Below are 20073 nucleotides of genomic sequence, written 5' to 3' on the forward strand. Positions count from 1 at the left end.
AACAAACGCTGAACTAATGTGAACTTGTTTTGTAAGGCTTGGTGATCCCTCAATGTCTCTGGAAGGGATGGAGAGTGGTGAGATGGGATAGGTTTCTGTCTGCTGCTGTGGTATCTATCCCATCTCAAATGGCAGGGCAATGATCATCTGAATATTCAAGGTGGGAATCTGTTGAGTATCAACTTGTAAAATCCTTTCAACACACCAATTGTAGGCAGTTAAGAGAAGGAGAGACTTCTGGTCAGCCATCTTGATGTGGAGTGAAGACCCTCAAGATATAACCCTCTGACGATAGGCAAATGACCAGTTTGAGGGGAAAATCTAGCTAAGGGAACAGATGGAAGTTAGAATAAAGAACAAAGAACAGTACAGTACAGGAACAAGCCCTTCAAGCCTGTGTCAATCGTGATGTGGAGATGCTGGCGTTGGACTGGGGTGAACACAGTAAGAAGTCTCACAACACCAGGTTAAAGTCCAACAGGTTTATTTGGTAGCAAATACCATAAGCTTTCGGAGCACTGCTCCTTCGTCAGATTGAGTCACTTTCTTAGCACTGCTCTGAGCAGTGCTCCGAAAGCTTATGGTATTTGCTACCAAATAAACCTGTTGGACTTTAACCTGGTGTTAGAACATAGAGAACATAGAACATAGAACAGTACAGCACAGAACAGGCCCTTCGGCCCACGATGTTGTGCCGAGCTTTATCTGAAACCAAGATCAAGCTATCCCACTCCCTATCATCCTGGTGTGCTCCATGTGCCTATCCAATAACCGCTTAAATGTTCCTAAAGTGTCTGACTCCACTGTCACTGCAGGCAGTCCATTCCACACCCCAACCACTCTCTGCGTAAAGAACCTACCTCTGATATCCTTCCTATATCTCCCACCACAAACCCTATAGTTATGCCCCCTTGTAATAGCTCCATCCACCCGAGGAAATAGTCTTTGAACGTTCACTCTATCTATCCCCTTCATCATTTTATAAACCTCTATTAAGTCTCCCCTCAGCCTCCTCCGCTCCAGAGAGAACAGCCCTAGCTCCCTCAACCTTTCCTCATAAGACCTACCCTCCAAACCAGGCAGCATCCTGGTAAATCTCCTCTGCACTCTTTCCAGCGCTTCCACATCCTTCTTATAGTGAGGTGACCAGAACTGCACACAATATTCCAAATGTAGTCTCACCAAGGTCCTGTACAGTTGCAGCATAACCCCACGGCTCTTAAACTCCAACCCCTGTTAATAAAAGCTAACACACTATAGGCCTTCTTCACAGCTCTATCCACTTGAGTGGCAATCTTTAGAGATCTGTGGATGTGGACCCCAAGATCTCTCTGTTCCTCCACAGTCTTCAGAACCCTACCTTTGACCCTGTAATCCACATTTAAATTAGTCCTACCAAAATGAATCACCTCGCATTTATCAGGGTTAAACACCATTTGCCATTTTTCAGCCCAGCTTTGCATCCTATCCATGTCTCTTTGCAGCCTACAACACCCCTCCACCTCATCCACTACTCCACCAATCTTGATGTCATCAGCAAATTTACTGATCCACCCTTCAGCCCCCTCCTCTAAGTCATTAATAAAAATCACAAAGAGCAGAGGACCAAGCACTGATCCCTGTGGCACTCCGCTAGCAACCTGCCTCCAATCCGAAAATTTTCCATCCACCACCACCCTCTGTCTTCGATCAGACAGCCAGTTACCTATCCAATCGGCCAACTTTCCCTCTATCCCACACCTCCTCACTTTCATCATAAGCCGACCATGGGGGACCTTATCAAACACCTTACTAAGATCCATGTATATGACATCAACTGCCCTACCTTCATCAACACACTTAGTTACCTCCTCAAAAAATTCTATCAACTTTGTGAGGCACGATTTGCCCTTCACGAATCCGTGCTGACTATCCCGGATTAATCCGCATCTTTCTAAATGGTCGTAAATCCCATCCCAAAGATAAGTGGAAAAGTGAATCGTGTGGAGGACGGAGAAGATCTGCAGAGAGATTTGGACAGGCTGAGTGAGTGGGCGAGGATATGGCAAATGGAGTATAACATTGATAAATGCGAGGTTATACACTTTGGAGGAAATAATAACAAATGGGATTACTATCTCAATGGAAACAAATTAAAACATGCTACCGTGCAAAGGGACCTGGGGGTCCTTGTGCATGAGACGCAAAAGCCCAGTCTGCAGGTACAACAGGTGATCAAGAAGGCAAATGGGATGTTGGCCTATATCGCGAGGGGGATAGAATATAAAAGCAGGGATGTCTTGATGCACCTGTACAGGGCATTGGTGAGGCCGCAGCTGGAATACTGTGTGCAGTATTGGTCCCCTTATATGAGGAAGGATATATTGGCATTGGAGGGAGTGCAGAGAAGGTTCACCAGGTTGATACCGGAGATGAAGGGTTTGGATTATGAGGAGAGGCTGAGGAGATTGGGTTTGTACTCGTTGGAGTTTAGAAGGATGAGGGGGGATCTTATGGAGACTTATAAGATAATGCGGGGGCTGGATAGGGTGGAGGCGGAGAGATTCTTTCCACTTAGTAAGGAAGTTAAAACTAGAGGACACAGCCTCAAAATAAAGGGGGGTCGGTTTAAGACAGAGTTGAGGAGGAACTTCTTCTCCCAGGGGGTGGTGAATCTCTGGAATTCTCTGCCCACTGAGGTGGTGGAGGCTACCTCGCTGAATATGTTTAAAGCGCGGATGGATGGATTCCTGATCGGTAAGGGAATTAAGGGTTATGGGGATCAGGCGGGTAAGTGGTACTGATCCACGTCAGGTCAGCCATGATCTTATTGAATGGCGGGGCAGGCTCGAGGGGCTAGATGGCCTACTCCTGCTCCTATTTCTTATGTTCTTATGTTCTAAGGACCTTTTCCATCAATTTACCAACCACCGAAGTAAGACTAACCGGTCTATAATTACCAGGGTCATTTCTATTCCCTTTCTTAAACAGAGGAACAACATTCACCATTCTCCAGTCCTCTGGCACCATCTCCGTGGACAGCGAGGACCCAAAGATCAAAGCCAAAGGCTCTGCAATCTCATCCCTTGCCTCCCAAAAAATCCTAGGATATATTTCATCAGGCCCAGGGGACTTATCGACCTTCAGTTTATTCAAAACTGCCAGTACATCCTCCCTCCGAACATCTATTTCCTCCAGCCTATTAGCCTGTAACACCTTCTCTTCCTCAAAAACATGGCCCCTCTCCTTGGTGAACACTGAAGAAAAGTATTCATTCATCACCTCGCCTATCTCTACTGACTCCATACACAAGTTCCCACTACTGTCCTTGACCGGCCCTAACCTCACCCTGGTCATTCTTTTATTCCTCACATAAGAGTAAAAAGCCTTGGGGTTTTCCTTGATCCGACCCGCCAGGGACTTCTCGTGTCCCCTCCTAGCTCTCCTAAGCCCCTTTTTCAGCTCGCTCCTGTTGTGTGTTGTGAGACTTCTTACTGTCAATCATGATGCCATAACTAAACAAAATAAAACCTCTTGCCCTTACCCAGTCCATTTACCTCTATTCTCTCCCTATTCATGGACCCATCCAGCTGCCTCTTAAATGTTGCCAATGTGCCTGCTTCCACCACTTCCTCTGGCAGCGCGTTCCAGACACCCACCACTCGCTGCGTGAAAACCTTCCCCCCACGTCTCCCTTAAACTTTCCCCCTCTCGCCTTGAACCTGTGCCCCCTTGTAACTGACACTTCTACCCTGGGAAAAAGCCTCTGGCTATCCACCCTGTTTATGCCTCTCATAACTTTGTTCACCTCTATCAGGTCTCCCCTCAGCCTCCATCTTTCCAGTGAAAACATTTAGTCTTGCGCCCCACTGGGGGTGGGAAAAGAAAGAACAAGAGATAAAGGTTAACTAAACCATACGCGTCTACAGGAGTCTGTTTAGTTCAGCTATTATACAACACGGCTCAGTAATGTATTCTGTACTCACCTCCCCACTGCTCTTCACAGACGGAGAAAAGCAGGGTTTTGTTGGCTAGTTCTGGGATTATGCTGCTGTATTCCATTACAATCGCCTGAGGAATCATTATCAGCAGGGATGTGATCCAGATAGCGATGACGCTGTTCCTTGCCCGCTTTGTTGTGCTTTTAAACATTAAAGGATGGCAAATTGCATACCAGCGCTCAAGAGCTATGGAGCTGAGAGTCAGAACTGACACAGACACCGAGACTGTCTGCAAAAGAAAGGTCATTGTCAGAATCAAACCAAAGCACAATTGGTCTGTTGTGAATCTGAAACCACTTCTATCCGCTTTGGTAGCAGTAATTTATGCTAATCTTATTCTGTGAGCTTTTCTGTAAAGGATCTTTATTTCAAATCGATTTTTAAAAAAAGTAGCATCCTCATTTTGTAAAATTGATGTAAATTCGTTTCAGGTGCATGTCAATGTGAAATATTTTTTTCTACAAGGTTTCCCCATCTTTGTGAAATTGACAAGTTTATATTGCAGTTGCCATTGAAGGAGTGGGTGCTACTGGATGGCAACCAGTGCTGGGAGTTCCCTTGGGAGGAAACCAGGGGGCCTGTTCCTGTGCTGTACTTTTCTTTGTTCTTTGTTCACCCGGAGGAAACCCACACAGACACAGGGAGAATGTGCAAACTCCACTTAGACAGTCACCCAAGGCTGGAATCTGGATTTGAACCTGGGTCCCTGGCATTGCGAGGCAGCAGTGCTAACCATAGCATCACCGTGCCGCTCCCGCAAGCACCTTTATACCAAATCTTTGATAATTTAAAACCAATATTGGCGAGGGTTAGTCCTGTGTTGATCCTTTTTACCCTTGGGCTCAGTGGAGAGGCGATGGTTAGATTCTCAGGACACATTCTGCTCCACCTGCTAACTCACAGCAAGTTGGTTCAGAAATTTGCGAAGTGAAACAGCACTTGGATATTGCTGGACAGAGAAACATGTTGCCAAAGCTTTTCATCAGGATTAATGGGGGGGGGGGGGCGGCACGGTGACGCTGTGTTTGGCACTGCTGCCTCACAATGCCAGGGACCTAGGTTCAAATACAGATTCCAACCTTGGGTGACTGTCTACGTGGAGTTTGCACATTCTCCCTGTGTCTGTGTGGGTTTCCTCCAGGTGAACAAAGAACAAAGAAAAGTACAGCACAGGAACAGGCTTCCTCCCACAGTCCAGGTTAGATAGATTTGCTGTGTTAAATTGCCCCTTAGTGTCCCAGGATGTGCAGATTAGGTGGATTGTCCATGAGAAATGTGTGGGCTGATGGAGTTAGGGAGGGCAATTGGGCCTAGGAAGGGTGCTCTTTCAGAGGGTCAGTGCAGACTCGATGGGCTGAATGGCCTCTTCTGTCCTGTAGCGATTCTATGATGATTCTATGATGAATGCATGAACACCAATTTTTTTAGCAAGTGGAAATAAGTCATGTTACAAGCTCAACTGATTAGCTTAAATTGTTAATGTAGCTATTAGCGCACTCAGGATTGTTCAGCAAGTGCTGCCCAATTATGGAATCACAGCTAACAATACTCTCATGTGGCTCATTTACACTTGCTAAAAGTGACATACATTCATTCCAAGGACACAATCTACAAACAAAAGGAACATGTTCAAGCCTGGCATCTTTTTTTAATTACTTGGGAGCTTGGGGAGCTTACGGTTCCCCATTGCTTTCTCCATGGCAACATCTCAGCCAATCAGATCCAACTTGCCAATCAATCAGCAACCTTTTCTCCTGTAGCATAAATTGTTGTGATTGTTTGAAATTTGGTGTTCTTGTATTTGCCCTGATGGGTGGAGGATGAAAATCTCGGGTAACATGTGTCCCGTTCCAACAATAACAAGGTAATTGGTGAAAAGTCATTTTCCTCAGTTTACAGTGGGAATGTTACAGTCAGATGAAGGGATGAGTATTGAACTGAAACTTGAAACTTAAACTTATCTGAATAGTGCAGTTCAGGTGGCCTGAGCATATAAAAAGATCTATAAGTATATCAAAGGAAAAAGATTAGTGAAGACAAATGTAGGTCCCTCATAGTCCAAAACAGGAGAATTTACAATAGAGAACAAGGAAATGGCAGAGTTTTAAAGAATTACTTCAGTTCTGTCTTCACTGAGGAAGACACAGAGATGCTAAGGAAGAGTCTAGTGAGAAGGAGGAATTGAAGGAAATTAGTATTACTAAACAAATGATTCTGGAGAAATTAATGGGACTGAAAGCTGATAAATCCCGAGGGCTGATAGTCTACATCCCAGGATACTAAAGGAAGTGGCCATGGACATAGTAGATGTATTGGGCGGCACGGTGGAACAGTGGTTAGCACTGCCGCCTCACAGCTCCAGGGACCCGGGTTCAATTCCCGGCTTGGGTCACCGTCTGTGTGGAGTCTGCAAGTTCTCCCCGTGTTTGCGTGCGTCTCCTCCGGGTGCTCCGGTTTCCTCCCACAGTCCGAAAGACGTGCTGGTTAGGCGCACTGGCCATGCTAAATTGACCGTTAGTGTCTGGGGGATTAACAGGGTAAATATGTGGGGTTACGGGGATAGGGCCTGGATGGGATTGCGGTCAGTGCAGAATCGATGGGCCGAATGGCCTCCTTCTTCACCGTAGCGATCCTATGATCTGGTTGTCATCTTCCAAAGTTCTGTAGATTCCGCAACAGATTGGAGGGTGGCAAATGTAACCCTACTATTTAAAAAGGAGGGAGGGACAAAATACCTAACATCAGCAATAGGGAAAATTCTAGAGTATTATAAAGGATGTGATAACAGGACACTTAGAAAATATCAACAGGATTAGACAAAGTCAACATGGATTTATGAAAGGGGATCATGTTTACCAAACCTACTAGAGTTTTTTGAGAATGTAACTAATAGAATAGATAAGGGAGAACTAGTCAATGTGGTGTATTTGGATTTTCAGAAAGCTTCTGATAAAGTACCACATAAGAGGTTAGTGTGCAAAATTAAAGTGCTGTGGATTCGGGTAATATATTGGCACGATTAAGAATTGGTTAGCAAGCAAGAAACCGAGAGAAGGAATAATTGGGTCTTTTCTGAAGTGGCAAGAGGTGACTAGTGGGGTCTCACAGGGATCAGTGCTTGGGCCCCAGTGAGGGAATCAAATGTAATATTTCCAAGTTTGCTGATGACACAAAACTTGGTGGGAATGTGAATAGTGAGGAGGATGCTAAGAGGCTTCAAGGTGATTAGACAAGCTAAGTGAGTGGACAAACGTGTGGCAGATGCAGTATAACATGGATAAATGTAAGTTATCCAATTTGGAATAAGAAACAGAATGGCAGAGTTATTTAAATGATGATAGATTGGAAAATGTTCACATTCAAAGGGACCTGGGTACACCAGTCATTGAAAGCAAGCATGCAGATACAGCAAGCAGTTAGGAAGGCAAATGATATGTTGGGTTTCATTGCAAGGGATCTTGAATACAGGAGCAAAAATGTCTTATTGCAGCTGTACAGGCCTTAGTGAGACCACACCTGGAGTATTGTGTGCAACATTGGTCTCCTTATATAAGAAGGGATGTACTTGACATAGAGGGAGTGCAGTGAAGGCTCGCCAGACTGATTCCTGGGATGGCAGGATTGTTGTATGAGGAACGTTTGGGTCAATTGGACCTGTATTCGCTAGGATTTAGAAGATGAGAGAGGATCTAATTGAACATATAAAATTCTGACAGGGCTGGACAGACTGGATGCAGGGATGTTGTTTCCCCTGGCTGGGAGAGCCTAGAACAAGGAGTCATAGTCTTGGGATCGGGGTAGGCCATTTAGGACTGAGATGAGGAGGAACTTCTTCACCCAGAGGATGGTGAACTTGTGGAATTCTCTACCACAGAAGGCTGTGGAGACCAAGTCACTGAATGTACTTAAGAAAGAAAGAAATAGATTTCTGGACACTAAAGGTGTCATGAGGTGTTGGGGGAGCACTGGGATATGGGGTTGAGATAGAGGATCAGGCATGATCATGTTGAATAGCGGTGCAGGCTCAAATGGCCTACTCCTGCTCCTATTTTCGATGTTTCTAGTTGACCTCAAAGAGGCATTGTATGGAAAATGTTTGAAAAATAAATTCTGCAAGACATTAAATGCTGCGATTGGCTGGATTTGGTTTGCAGTCCTTCTCACGTGCAACACTGCAATGGGGTTTTGACTTCCCATTAAAAGGTGAAAGTTCAAGGCTCCACTTTGATTGACAAAATTGACAGTTCTTCCCGTGTCTGCATGGGTTTCCTCCGGGTGCTCCGGCTTCTTCCCACAGTCCAAAGATGTGCGGGTTAAGTGGATTAGCCATGCTAAATTACCCCTTGGTGTCCCAAGCTGTGTAGGTTAGATGGATCAGCCATGGTAAATGTGCGAGGTTACAGGGATGAAGTGGGGGAAGAGGGCCTGGGTAAGATACTCCGTCAGAGTCGGTGCAGGCTCATTGGGTTGAATGGCCTCTTCTGAACAGTAAGGATTCTATGATTCAATGAAAACAAGTCCTCATTGCAAGAGTTTGCCAAGTTGTCATTTAGGATGCTGGGATTGATCTTGGTGGGTGAGTTGTGAGGGACAAACTACTGGCTGGAATGGTTTTCCTCACAATGACCCTACTCTCTGTCAGACAGGAAATAGCTGTAAAGAGTCTTTGGCCTGGAGCATCCATTAGGAGACAAAGAAAATAGAAACGATCCAGAAGAGAAAAGCAGTGATGATTAGAATTTATTTTTAAATGGTCCGATGATAATTGAACAATGTTAAATGGACGGCACAGTGCACAATGGGTGACATGGCGGCACAGTGGTCAGCACTGCCTCCTCACAGCACCAGGGGGTTCAATTCCCAGCTTGGGTCACTGTCTGTGTGGAGTTTGTACTTTCTCCCCATGTCTGTGTGGATTTCCTCCGGGTGTTCCGGTTTCCTCCCATCTAAAGATGTGCGCGTTAGGTGCATTGGCCATGCTAAATTGCCCCTTAGCGTCCCAAGATGTGTAGGTTAGGAGGATTAGCAGGGTAAATATATGGGGTTACGGGAATAGGGTGGAGGTGAGATGCTCTGTCGGAGAGTCGGTGTAGATTCAATGGGCCAAATGGCCTCCTTCTGCACTGTAGGGATTCTATGAAATGAAGGTCGGAAGTCTTAACTTGAGCTGTGGGATTCAGGCATGTTCATATGAAATTATTTTCCACGCCGATCTCATGAAGGTAATATTCCACCTATTTTAAATGAGTTAATGCCTCTGTTAAAATGTCCCCACTTGTAATTTCAAAGGCAGAGAGGTTAAGTGGTTAAATGGCAGTTCAAAGTGACAAGATTAGCCGTACCTGTAAATAGGGTATCACTTTGCAAAGGGCTTGACCGAAAAACCAGGTCTCGGTGATGTCCACCACCAGACTGACAGGGAGACAGATAGCAGTGACCAGCACGTCCGCCACTGACAGGTTCAGAATGAAGTAGTTTGTCACGGTGTGCATGTGATGGTTCCTCCACACTGCGAGGCACACTAGAACACGGTAAAGGTCAGACTGAACGAAAATGAAAAATCCCACCCCAAAATTATAAATCAGTTCTCTCTCAGATGCCGATTGGCCCATTTAGCACTTTTGAGAATTTAGAGTTTCTGATTGTGCCTTTCCTACAGTTTTTGGCACTGGGCCATTGGTGGAATTTAATACGCCCCCACCCCCACAAGGAGTTTGGTGGCAGAGGGCATTTAATCAGGCGGGAGATTCAGAGATGGACAGCTGGTGAGATCCCCAACATTGCCTCTTTTAGGGATAGCAGGCTGAATTAAATGCCTGTTTGGATCTTTTGTTTGGTATGAAGAAGGGGATGTTTGGGTTTTGAAATGTAACTGTGCAACATGTCTCATCTGGCTTGCTGTAGTCACGTGACTCTGCCATGAGGTAAGCTCACTGAAGGCTGCCATAAAGGTTCAATAAAGCCTCTCACTGAGACAGACATGGAAGAAGACTGCATGAAACAGTGCCACTCAGGCACTTAACTGGACAGTGGCCAATCTTCCCTGGGATCAAAGACCCCGGGGTGTGGGGGAGAGGCTGGTGGTTGAAATTCTTGCCTCCAGAGAGCTGCTGGCCAATCAGAGGCCAGCAGCTCTATTGAACTGCAGCGCCACAGGGGAGAGGGTGGCTGCTGCCGGTAATGCACCCACTCAGGGGTGTGGGATAGTTGGTGGACCCCAGGATCAGGTGAGAGATCATGGAGGGGGTTTGGGGGTCATGGGGCTGACAGGGTGATGGGCATCAACCAAAGGGCAGGGTGTCACTCCTAGTGGACAAGAGCTGAGGAGCAGAACCCTCCTGTGAGCTTGCAAGCAACCCTACAAGGGTTTGCTTCTTGCTCTCTCCTTTGGTAAGTCGTAACCCACCACTGGGTTAGTAACAGCAGCAGCAGGGGGCTTTAATTACCCAAGAAAGGGCCTCAATTGGCAGCAGGGCAGGAGGTTGTCCAGGTGTCTTTCTACCATGGATTTAATCGGGGGAGGGGGGCCCCTACTTGCCATCCTCCTGCCTGATTAATACCACTTGCCACCAGGGGAGGGCATTAAATTCCACTTCATGAGTTACACAGATCCCTCATTCTTCTTCAATGGTTATAACAAGAGTTTTATATTAAAATAAAGTCCTTAATGAATAATAGTTCACAATGAATAATAACTACCAAAAACCCTCAGAAAAATAATCTCCCAAACTAGAGTTTAGATCCTTAAAGTGAAAAGATCCGGACATGTCAAGACATTGCAACGATCAGGACTCGAGGCATTTCCTTCCTGATGGTCAGTAGAGATGGACTGTAATGAGCAGGAATAAACATCTCTTCTGATAAATATAATTGTTATTTCAATTCTGCAGTGAATCAGGTGGAGAACAGCACCATTCACACTAACCGTGCATCCTTTACGTGACTGATGCAGTAACATGTACAAATGATAAGAAACTAAAGGGGATGCACAGGAGATTCACTGCCAAAGATTTATATTACTATCTTTATCGCACCATCCACTTTTCAAATGAAGAATAGCAAATCAAGCTGAGTTTTGAATTTGCCTCATTGTGTCTGACAGTCATTCTGTGCCCCCAGTCCAATCACTGCAAGCACATTGAGAAATGGATTCAATAATAACTCAGAATGTTGTCAGGTTCACAACCCAGTTTTGTCAGCAGAGGGCAGTCTAACCTTACAGCAATCAGTGAGCTGACTGCAAGCAGAGGACAGAATGGATTACAGGAATTGCACAAACTTAAAGTAAGTTTATTAGTCACAAGCAAGGCGTACATTAACACTGCAATGAAGTTACTGTGAAATTCTCCCAGTCGCCACGCTCTGGCAACTGTTCGGGTCAGTGCACCCTAACCAGCACGTCTTTCAGACTGTGGGAAAAAAACCGAAGCACCCGGACGAAATCCACGCAGACACGGGGAAAACGTGCAAACTCCCCACAGACCGTGACCCAAGCCAGGAATTGAACCTGGGTCCCTGGCTCTGTGAGGCAGCGGTGCTAACCACTGTGCTACCGTGCTGCCCATACTTGGAATGAAAATTGATGGGGGGGGGGGGGTTTGTGGGGGGTGGGGGGGGGGGTGGTGGTGGGGGTGTGGGGGGGGGTGTGGGGGGGGCACTAACCTGGTACATTATATAAGAAAATTCTAGGGTAATTCCATGGTTCATTAACATACTTTGCTTAAATACATAAATAGTAACTGGTTTAATCTGTTAAACCAGTTTTGCAGTGGATCAGTAAACTTTGCAACACGTGGGACATGGGTGAGTTACAATGAGTTACTGCTGAAGGAAAAGTCTACATTTTTGGCTAATTTAAACAAAATTTTCAGTACAAAATGCTTAGGCAATCCTAAAAGCTCTGGTTGTTCTGTGCACATACCCCTTGTTGATGTACTTTGGACTTAGTTGCCAATCTGGATAATTTCAGGCAAAGGAACAAAGGCCGTTTTACTGTAGACCTCAGAGTCCCAACGTCAGGCTGGAAAACAGGTCCTGGGCCCAGAGGAATGTAAGATTTAGAAACAGGAATAAGCCACTCAGCCCCTCCAGTCTGTTCCACCATTCGGCAAGACCATGGCTGATCTGATTGTGGTTTCAATTGCATTTTCCTGTCTGCCCCCAACCCCTCCCTCAAACCCTTGTCTCCCTAGTTTATCAAAGATCTGTCTAACTCAGCCTAGATTACCTTCAATGACCCCCAGCCTCCACTGCTTTCTGGGGAAGAGAATTGATCAGACTAACATCTCCCCAAGAGGAAAAAATTCTCTTCGTTTCAGTCTTAAAAGGGGGACCTTTTATTCTTAAATTGTGTCCCCTTGTTCTAGATTCCCCACAAGAAGAAACATTCCCTGGGTATCCACCCTATTAAATTCCCTCAGCATCTTTGAGGCTTCAATAAGATCATCTCTCGTCCTTCTGAATTCCAACGGGGTAGAGATCCGCACCTATCAACAACGGGGCAGTCCCAGTCATTTGACAACAGACGGGCCTCCTTATTGGCTGCTTGTGGACACAACAGCTAATGAGAGCGGGCGTGCTCCTGAGGTTGCTGGGCCAATCAGAGGGCTGGCAGCTCTGATGGCACTGGGGGAGGTGGGTGATGTTGGGGCAGGCAGGAGACCTCGAGCCTCCGACTGTTAAGTCCCAGAAAAATAATAAAAATTTGAGGGGCGGTGGATCAAATGGAAACCATTCTAGGGGTATCACTGGGGCCCGGGGGTGGGGGGTGGGGGGGTGCGGGGGGCTGCTTCCCCACCTGTGGTACCCTCTTTAGGCCGTAGAGCCCGCGGTTCTGACGCTTTCCCTGGGCAACCGCATGGTGACCACCTCCTCATGCAGTGGGTGCTCACCCTGCCATTGGCAGGATGCCAGTCACTCGCATTAGGATATTTTATATTATTATAGAAAGGATATTATTAAACTAGAAAGAGTGCAGAAAAGATTTACTAGGATGCTACTGAGACTTGATGGTTTGAGTTATAAGGAGAGGCTGGATAGACTGGGACTTTTTCCCCTGGAGCGTAGGAGGCTGAGGGGTGACCTTATAGAGGTCTATAAAATAATGAGGGGCATAGATCAGCTCGATAGTCAATATCTTTTCCCAAAGGTAGAGGAGCCTAAAACTAGAGGGCATAGGTTTAAGGTGAGAGGGAAGAGATACAAAAGTGTCCAGAGGGGCAGTTTTTTCACCCAGAGGGTGGTGAGTGTCTGGAACAAGCTGCCAGAGGGAGTAGTAGAGGGGGATAAAATTTTGTCTTTCAAAAAGCATTTAGACAGTTACATGGGTACGATGGGTATAGAGGGATATGGGCCAAATGCGGGCAATTGGGACTAGCTTAGTGGTTAAAAAAAACAGGTGGCATGGACAAGTTGGGCCAAAGGGCCTTTTTCCATGCTGTAAACCTCTATGACTCTATCTATGACCCTATACAACATGGTTGGCTACCTCCTTGGAGCTGGCAACCATTCTGCATCGAGTCCTACTAACGGGAAATTGACCCTGTAGTGGAAATGTGTTGGGAAACCGTCTCAACGCAGCCCCTCCCAATATTCCACTGATCCCACTGTCTCCCAGCCCACCAACCGCTCCAGGATATTTCAGTCTCCATTGTTCAATTGCAGGCAGACCCTCCAAATTAACCTCACTTCATTCAGTGATTGCAGCGTCAGACTTTAACTAAGTCACCTTCGTGAACAGAAAGTATCCCAACTTTCTGAAGCAGGTCACTGGAATTGAGATCTTGTTTGACTGAGAGCTATTTACTGTAACGTGGCAGTCAACATGGACAGTAAGCATGGTGCAAACTGTGGCAGAGTCCTGCGGTTAGTTGGTTCACATCCAGATGTCTGACAAACCTGTTGGAGACTTTTGAGGATGTTGCCCGGAGCATCGATAAAGGAAAACCAGTGGATGTGGTATATTTAGATTTTTTAATATTCAGACAAAAGACTTTTAATATGGTCCCACATAGGACTTCAGTAAACTAAATTGAAGTTCATGAGATTGGGGGCAATATACAGGCATGGATCGAGAATTGGTTAACAGATGGAAAGCAGAGTAGGAATAAATGGGTCATTCCTGAGATGGAAGACTGTTACTAGTGGAGTACCTCAAGGATCAGTGCTGGATCCACACATGGTGGCACAATGGTTAGCACTGCTGCCTCACAGCGCCTGGGTCTCGGGTTCGATTCCCGGCTTGGGTCACTGTCTGTGCGGAGTTTGCACATTCTCCCCGTGTCTGCGTGGGTTTCCTCCGGGTGCTCCAGTTTACTCCCAAAGTCTGAAAGACGTGCTGGTTAGGTGCATTGGCCATGCCAAATTCTCCCTCAGTGTATCCAAGAAGGCGGCGGAGTGTGGTGACTAGGGGGTTTTCATAGTAACTTCATTGCAGTGTTAACGTAAGCCTACTTGTGACACTAATAAATGAACTTGAACTTAATTGATTTGGATGCAGGGACCAATTGTAATATGTCCAAACCTGCTGAGGACACAAAACCAGATGGGAATGTAAATTGTGAGGAGGATCCAAGGAGGTTTCAAAAGGACTTGGGCAGGCTAATCGCATGGGCAAGAACTTGGCAGATGGAATATAAAGTGAATAAGTGTGAGGCGATCCACTTTGCTAGAAAAATCAGGAAGATAGGGGCGGTATTTTCCGGCCGTTCATTCCGACGGGATTTCTGGTCCCGCTGCAGTGAATGGAGATTTGGCTAAGCGCCAGATTCCCCATCCTTGTTTGCATCGGAGGCAGGGCGTGAACAGCCAGAAAATTCCGGCCAGAGTATTCCTTAAATGGAGGGAGGTTGGGAAGTGCTGGTGTCCAAAGCAACCTTGGTATCTACCAGCAGTGAAATTCATCAGCTTTTCAACGACATGTGGATTTATTTTCTTTAAAAGCCTTTTACCTACCTAAAATATTTCCAACCAGAGCCACCACAAAGACAATAATGTACCCCATTATGAAGACCCACTCGTACTGCTTGGGATAGAGATACTCCCTCCATATGTACTGCAGAAATTCAGCGTCATTGTCAAGGCTGGCTCCTCCTATCGGTGTCACATTGGAGATGGGAGCGGTCAGATTAACCACACGGAAAATACCATTAAAATATCCGGTTGTGTCCCTGGAATTGGGGCACATGTCAGCACAACTCATCTCCAACATCATTGTGCCGGTCAGGTAGTTACTTAGATAGCTGAATGTAATCAGGACTCCAAAACCTGAAAAATAGGATGAACATTCGTAAGAATTTCTACAAGGAAGATATTTGGACCAGAACCATCAAAATGTATCCATTTCTAAGTGGTCCTGAAGACAAGTAAGACTGTATCAGAATCTTTTTTTTATTCATTCATCCATGGGACATGGGCGTCGCTGGCTGGCCAGCATTTATTGCCCATCCCTAGTTGCCTGAGGGCAGTTGAGAGTCAACCACATTGCTGTGGCTCTGGAATCACATGTAGGCCAGACCAGGTAAGGACGGCAGATTTCCTTCTCTAAAGGACATGAGTGAACCAGGTGGGTTTTTCCAAAAATCAACAATGGTTTCCTGGTCATCAGTGGACTCTTAATTCCAAATATTTTTTATTGAATTCAAATTCCACCATCTGCTGTGCTGGGATTTGAATCCAGTTCTCCTTATCATTAGCTGAGTTTTTGGATTAATAGCGATAATACTGCTAGGCCATCACTTCCCTCACTTTGCATAATGAGCTATCATCAAGATTTGTCTTAAGTATGAAATTCTGAATCCTTCCTGACTGGCTGAAGTCACTGGATATTGTGAGTTTATTAATTTCAATCTCTCAGGACAAGCTGAAACTTAACCTGGACATAACTTTTGTCAATTTAGCTGAATAAACTTTTACTAATGGGTCCTTAATTGCGAGTCCAATAATTATAAGAATTTAAAAAATGTTTGAGCATATCTTCATACACACACACACACACGCTGGAATTTCTGACCATTCACCTCTCCCACCCAATGTCGCTGCAAGCAAGGATGGAGAACTTGTCACTCAGCCAAATCTCTGTTCACTGCAGCGGAAGCAGAAAATCCTGCCAGCACGAATGGCAGGAAAATTCCAACCAAGCTTTTTTCCCTTTGGGGGAAAAGTGGGGGAAGGATTCCCAAGTGGATTATCAGCCCATTAAATCATATTATGAATCCTCCTCCCGTGGCCAATAAGTCCAGGTGTTGGACTTGAACCTGAAGCTTTGGTTCAGAGGTAGAGATGCTACCACTGCACCACAAGACCTCCTATACTGGAAGAATATTAGTTCAGTACAACCAGGAAATAGGAAAAACACTTTGATCATGTGCTAATATGAAGCACACTTATTATTCAGAGATTATCCGTGGGATTTTCCGGCTGTGCTCACCCCAAAACTGGAAAATCCCATCCGAGATTAACGGACTTTTGCAATGGTCCAACTCCCCGAACCACTACGATTCTCGTGGTGGGCGGGACAGGAAAACTCCCCCCTGTGTCAGTCTGATTTTCTTCAACTATATAAAGTAGCATGATTGGTGAGATAAAGTTTATTTATTAGTCACAAGTAGGCTTACATTCACAATGCAATGGAGTTACTGTGAAAATCCCCTAGTCGCCACACTCCGGCGCCTGTTCAGATACACTGAGGGAGAATTAAGCGTGGCTAATGCATATAACTTGCACATTGTTGGACTATGGGAGGAAACTGGTGCAAACCCACACAGACGGGGAGAACGTGCAAACTCCACGCAGACAGTGACCCAAGCTGGGAATTGAACCTGGGTCCCTGGCGCTGTGAGGCAGCAATGCTGACCGCTGTACCACCATGCTGCCTGAACCTGTAGCTGAAGCATGTACTACTTGGAGGCCATGGAAGGTAAAATGCAGTGAAACATGATTTTATACAGATATTTTCAGCAATGAATAATGCTTGGAAATGTTGGAGATATGGCCTTATTGCTCCCTGTGGAATTGGAATGCTGGATTTAACAGAATGTGAAAGGACTGAAATGTCAGCCACTGAACTTTGGGGACTTCATTATTGTCTATGTTATAGAGCAATCTACCTTTCTCACAAAGTAGCCTCTGAATTTTCAAGCCTCAGTTTTACAATGACGCATTAAGTCGTCTGAACAGAATTCTCAGAAGTCATAATGAAAGCTGACAGCAGGTGGCACAGCCCTGTGGACTTCAACAGCTATAATTTGCAAACTACCGAAACATTAACTCATTGGGTAAAAATCACTCAGCAGCTAACCTGAACAGGCCACCTTCCCAATAAATAGTGGCAGCATTTTCTGTGGCTGGGCACAGGTCAGCTGGTGTGTTCAGGTCAAAAACAGCAGTGCTGCAGTCAAATCAGTCCCGCAGTTAGACTGATGTGACAAGCTGCTTACTCTACATCCTCTCAGCGCATACTCCCCTGTACCTACACTCACAGCCTGACCAACAGGACGGCTGGCGTGATAGCATTGGGACGGTGCAACAACACTGTGGGCGCCACTTTGGAGCCAAAAGCATGGCTGCTGCACAATGGGATTTTTGACCTACGTGGTTCAATGAGGACTCTTCCATCTGATTGGTTAAAGATGTAACAACAGAAAATGCTGGAAAATCTCAGCATGTCTGACAGCATCTGTGGAGAGAGAAAGACAGTAAGAAGTTTAACAACACCAGGTTAAAGTCCAACAGGTTTATTTGGTAGCAAAAGCCACACAAGCTTTCGAGGCTCTGAGCCCCTTCTTCAGGTGAGTGGGGATTCTGTTCACAAACAGAACTTATAAGACACAGACTCAATTTACATGAATAATGGTTGGAATGCGAATACTTACAACTAATCCAGTCTTTAAGAAACAAAACAATGGGAGTGGAGAGAGCATCAAGACAGGCTAAAAAGATGTGTATTGTCTCCAGACAAGACAGCCAGTGAAACTCTGCAGGTCCACGCAACTGTGGGAGTTACAAATAGTGTGACATAAATTCTGATTCTAGGATCGCATGATAAAGACTCAGGAGGAAAAAAGCAGAAATATTTATGTGAAATAGTGTGACATAAACCCAATATCCCGGTTGAGGCCGTCCTTGTGTGTGCGGAACCTGGCTATCAGTTTCTGCTCCGCGACTCTGCGCTGTCGTGTGTCGCGAAGGCCGCCTTGGAGAACGCTTACCCGAATATCAGAGGCCGAATGCCCGTGACCGCTGAAGTGCTCCCCAACAGGAAGAGAACAGTCTTGCCTGGTGATTGTCGAGCGGTGTTCATTCATCCGTTGTCGCAGCGTCTGCATAGTTTCCCCAATGTACCATGCCTCGGGACATCCTTTCTTGCAGCGTATCAGGTAGACAACGTTGGCCGAGTTGCAAGAGTATGTACCGTGTACCTGGTGGATGGTGTTCTCACGTGAGATGATGGCATCTGTGTCGATGATCCGGCACGTCTTGCAGAGGTTGCTGTGGCAGGGTTGTGTGGTGTCTTGGTCACTGTTCTCCTGAAGGCTGGGTAGTTTGCTGCGGACAATGGTCTGTTTGAGGTTGTGCGGTTGTTTGAAGGCAAGAAGTGGGGGTGTGGGGATGGCCTTGGCGAGATGTTCGTCTTCATCAATGACATGTTGAAGGCTCCGGAGGAGATGCCGTAGCTTCTCCGCTCCGGGGAAGTACTGGACAACGAAGGGTACTCTGTCCACTGTGTCCCGTGTTTGCATTCAGGGGACAGGGGAGAGGGAGGGGGCTGTGTGACACCCCCCTCCCTCCCCCTCCTCCCTCCCCCTCCTCCCTCCCCCTCCTCCCTCCCCCTCCTCCCTCCCCCTCCTCCCTCCCCCTCCTCCCTCCCCCTCCTCCCCCCTCCCTCTCCCCTCCCTCTTCCTCCCAGGAGGACGCAGACCCTGGGGGGTTGATGGCCATGCGTCCTGGGAGGCAGTCGCTGCCTCGGTCAGTGCCAGGGCACTGGCCCCCCGAACCGTGAGGCAGTGCCGGAAACAAATCAGTGCAGCAAGGGTGAGTGCTGAACCCCATTCAGCATGCTCCCCCATATCTCCCCCAGATCCTCCTATTCCCAGCACCCTGCATGCTTCCAGCTCCTGTTGTAAGTATTCGCATTCCAACCATTATTCATGTAAATTGAGTCTGTGTCTTATAAGTTCTGTTTGTGAACAGAATCCCCACTCACCTGAAGAAGGGGCTCAGAGCCTCGAAAGCTTGTGTGGCTTTTGCTACCAAATAAACCTGTTGGACTTTAACCTGGTGTTGTTAAACTTCTTACTGTGTTTACCCCAGTCCAACGCCGGCATCTCCACATCGAGAGAGAAAGAGACAGCATTCGACAATAATCAATGTGATAACCCCATGACTTGCACGGGGAATCACTAATCCACCTCCCAATTGGGCTCATTAAATACGAGCTCCCTGGGGATTGGTAATTAGCCAACCAGGCGGAGCTCGTATACCAAACCCAGTATAAAGCAAGACCCTGAGAGGGTCCATTAACCTTTTAGTCCCAGTTGGGACCTGTTGTGTTCACCGCAGTAGGATTTAAAGAGAGTGTATTTGCCACCAGGGAGATTAAGGCCAGGATTTTACAACCCCGCTCGCCACGGGAATCGGAGCAGGCGAGGGGCGGACAATGGGAAGGTCCGTTGATCTCCGGCGGGATGTTACTGTTTCGGGACAAGCGAGGCTGTAATATCCCACCCTAAGGGCCCGATTTTACCATTTTCATTCTAAGTGCCGAATCTGGGCGGAATATAGATCCAACTTAGAAATCTGCTTTCAGGCGCCCCCATACACTCTCAGCCATCTCCAGTCCGATTCGCGCTGTGGGCGGGGCTTAGTGCTGCCGGAACGATTGGAGCTCTGAACTGTGCATGCGCAGTTTGAAAAAACATCGAAAAAGCGCACCCGTCACATGACTGCCGTGCCGGATAATCCCGCACAAGGCTCCATCCCACTTACACTCCGATGGCTGTGTGACACCCCCCTCCCTCTCCCCTGTCGCTAATCATTGAGGCACTCATCCACCACCACCGCCCTCCGCCCCCCCTCCCCCCTCCCCTCCCCCCTC

The 20073-nt window shown here is 46.6% G+C and overlaps 1 protein-coding gene across 1 annotated transcript in view; it reads right to left on the reverse strand.

The window, feature by feature from the left end:
• Window positions 1-19404, reverse strand: part of LOC144508908 (orexin/Hypocretin receptor type 1-like) — a 31447-nt gene extending 12043 nt beyond the window's left edge. The window contains exons 1-4 of the mRNA XM_078237121.1: window positions 19356-19404; window positions 14934-15245; window positions 9323-9501; window positions 3966-4209 (exon numbers count right to left, since the gene is read on the reverse strand). Coding sequence (XP_078093247.1) covers window positions 3966-4209; window positions 9323-9501; window positions 14934-15245; window positions 19356-19404 — 784 coding nt within the window. The remainder of the gene's footprint in view (window positions 1-3965; window positions 4210-9322; window positions 9502-14933; window positions 15246-19355) is intronic.
• Window positions 19405-20073: the final 669 nt, after the last annotated feature.

Source organism: Mustelus asterias, chromosome 21, assembly GCF_964213995.1.
Source record: "Mustelus asterias chromosome 21, sMusAst1.hap1.1, whole genome shotgun sequence".
In the NCBI taxonomy this organism is placed as follows: Eukaryota; Metazoa; Chordata; class Chondrichthyes; order Carcharhiniformes; family Triakidae; genus Mustelus; species Mustelus asterias.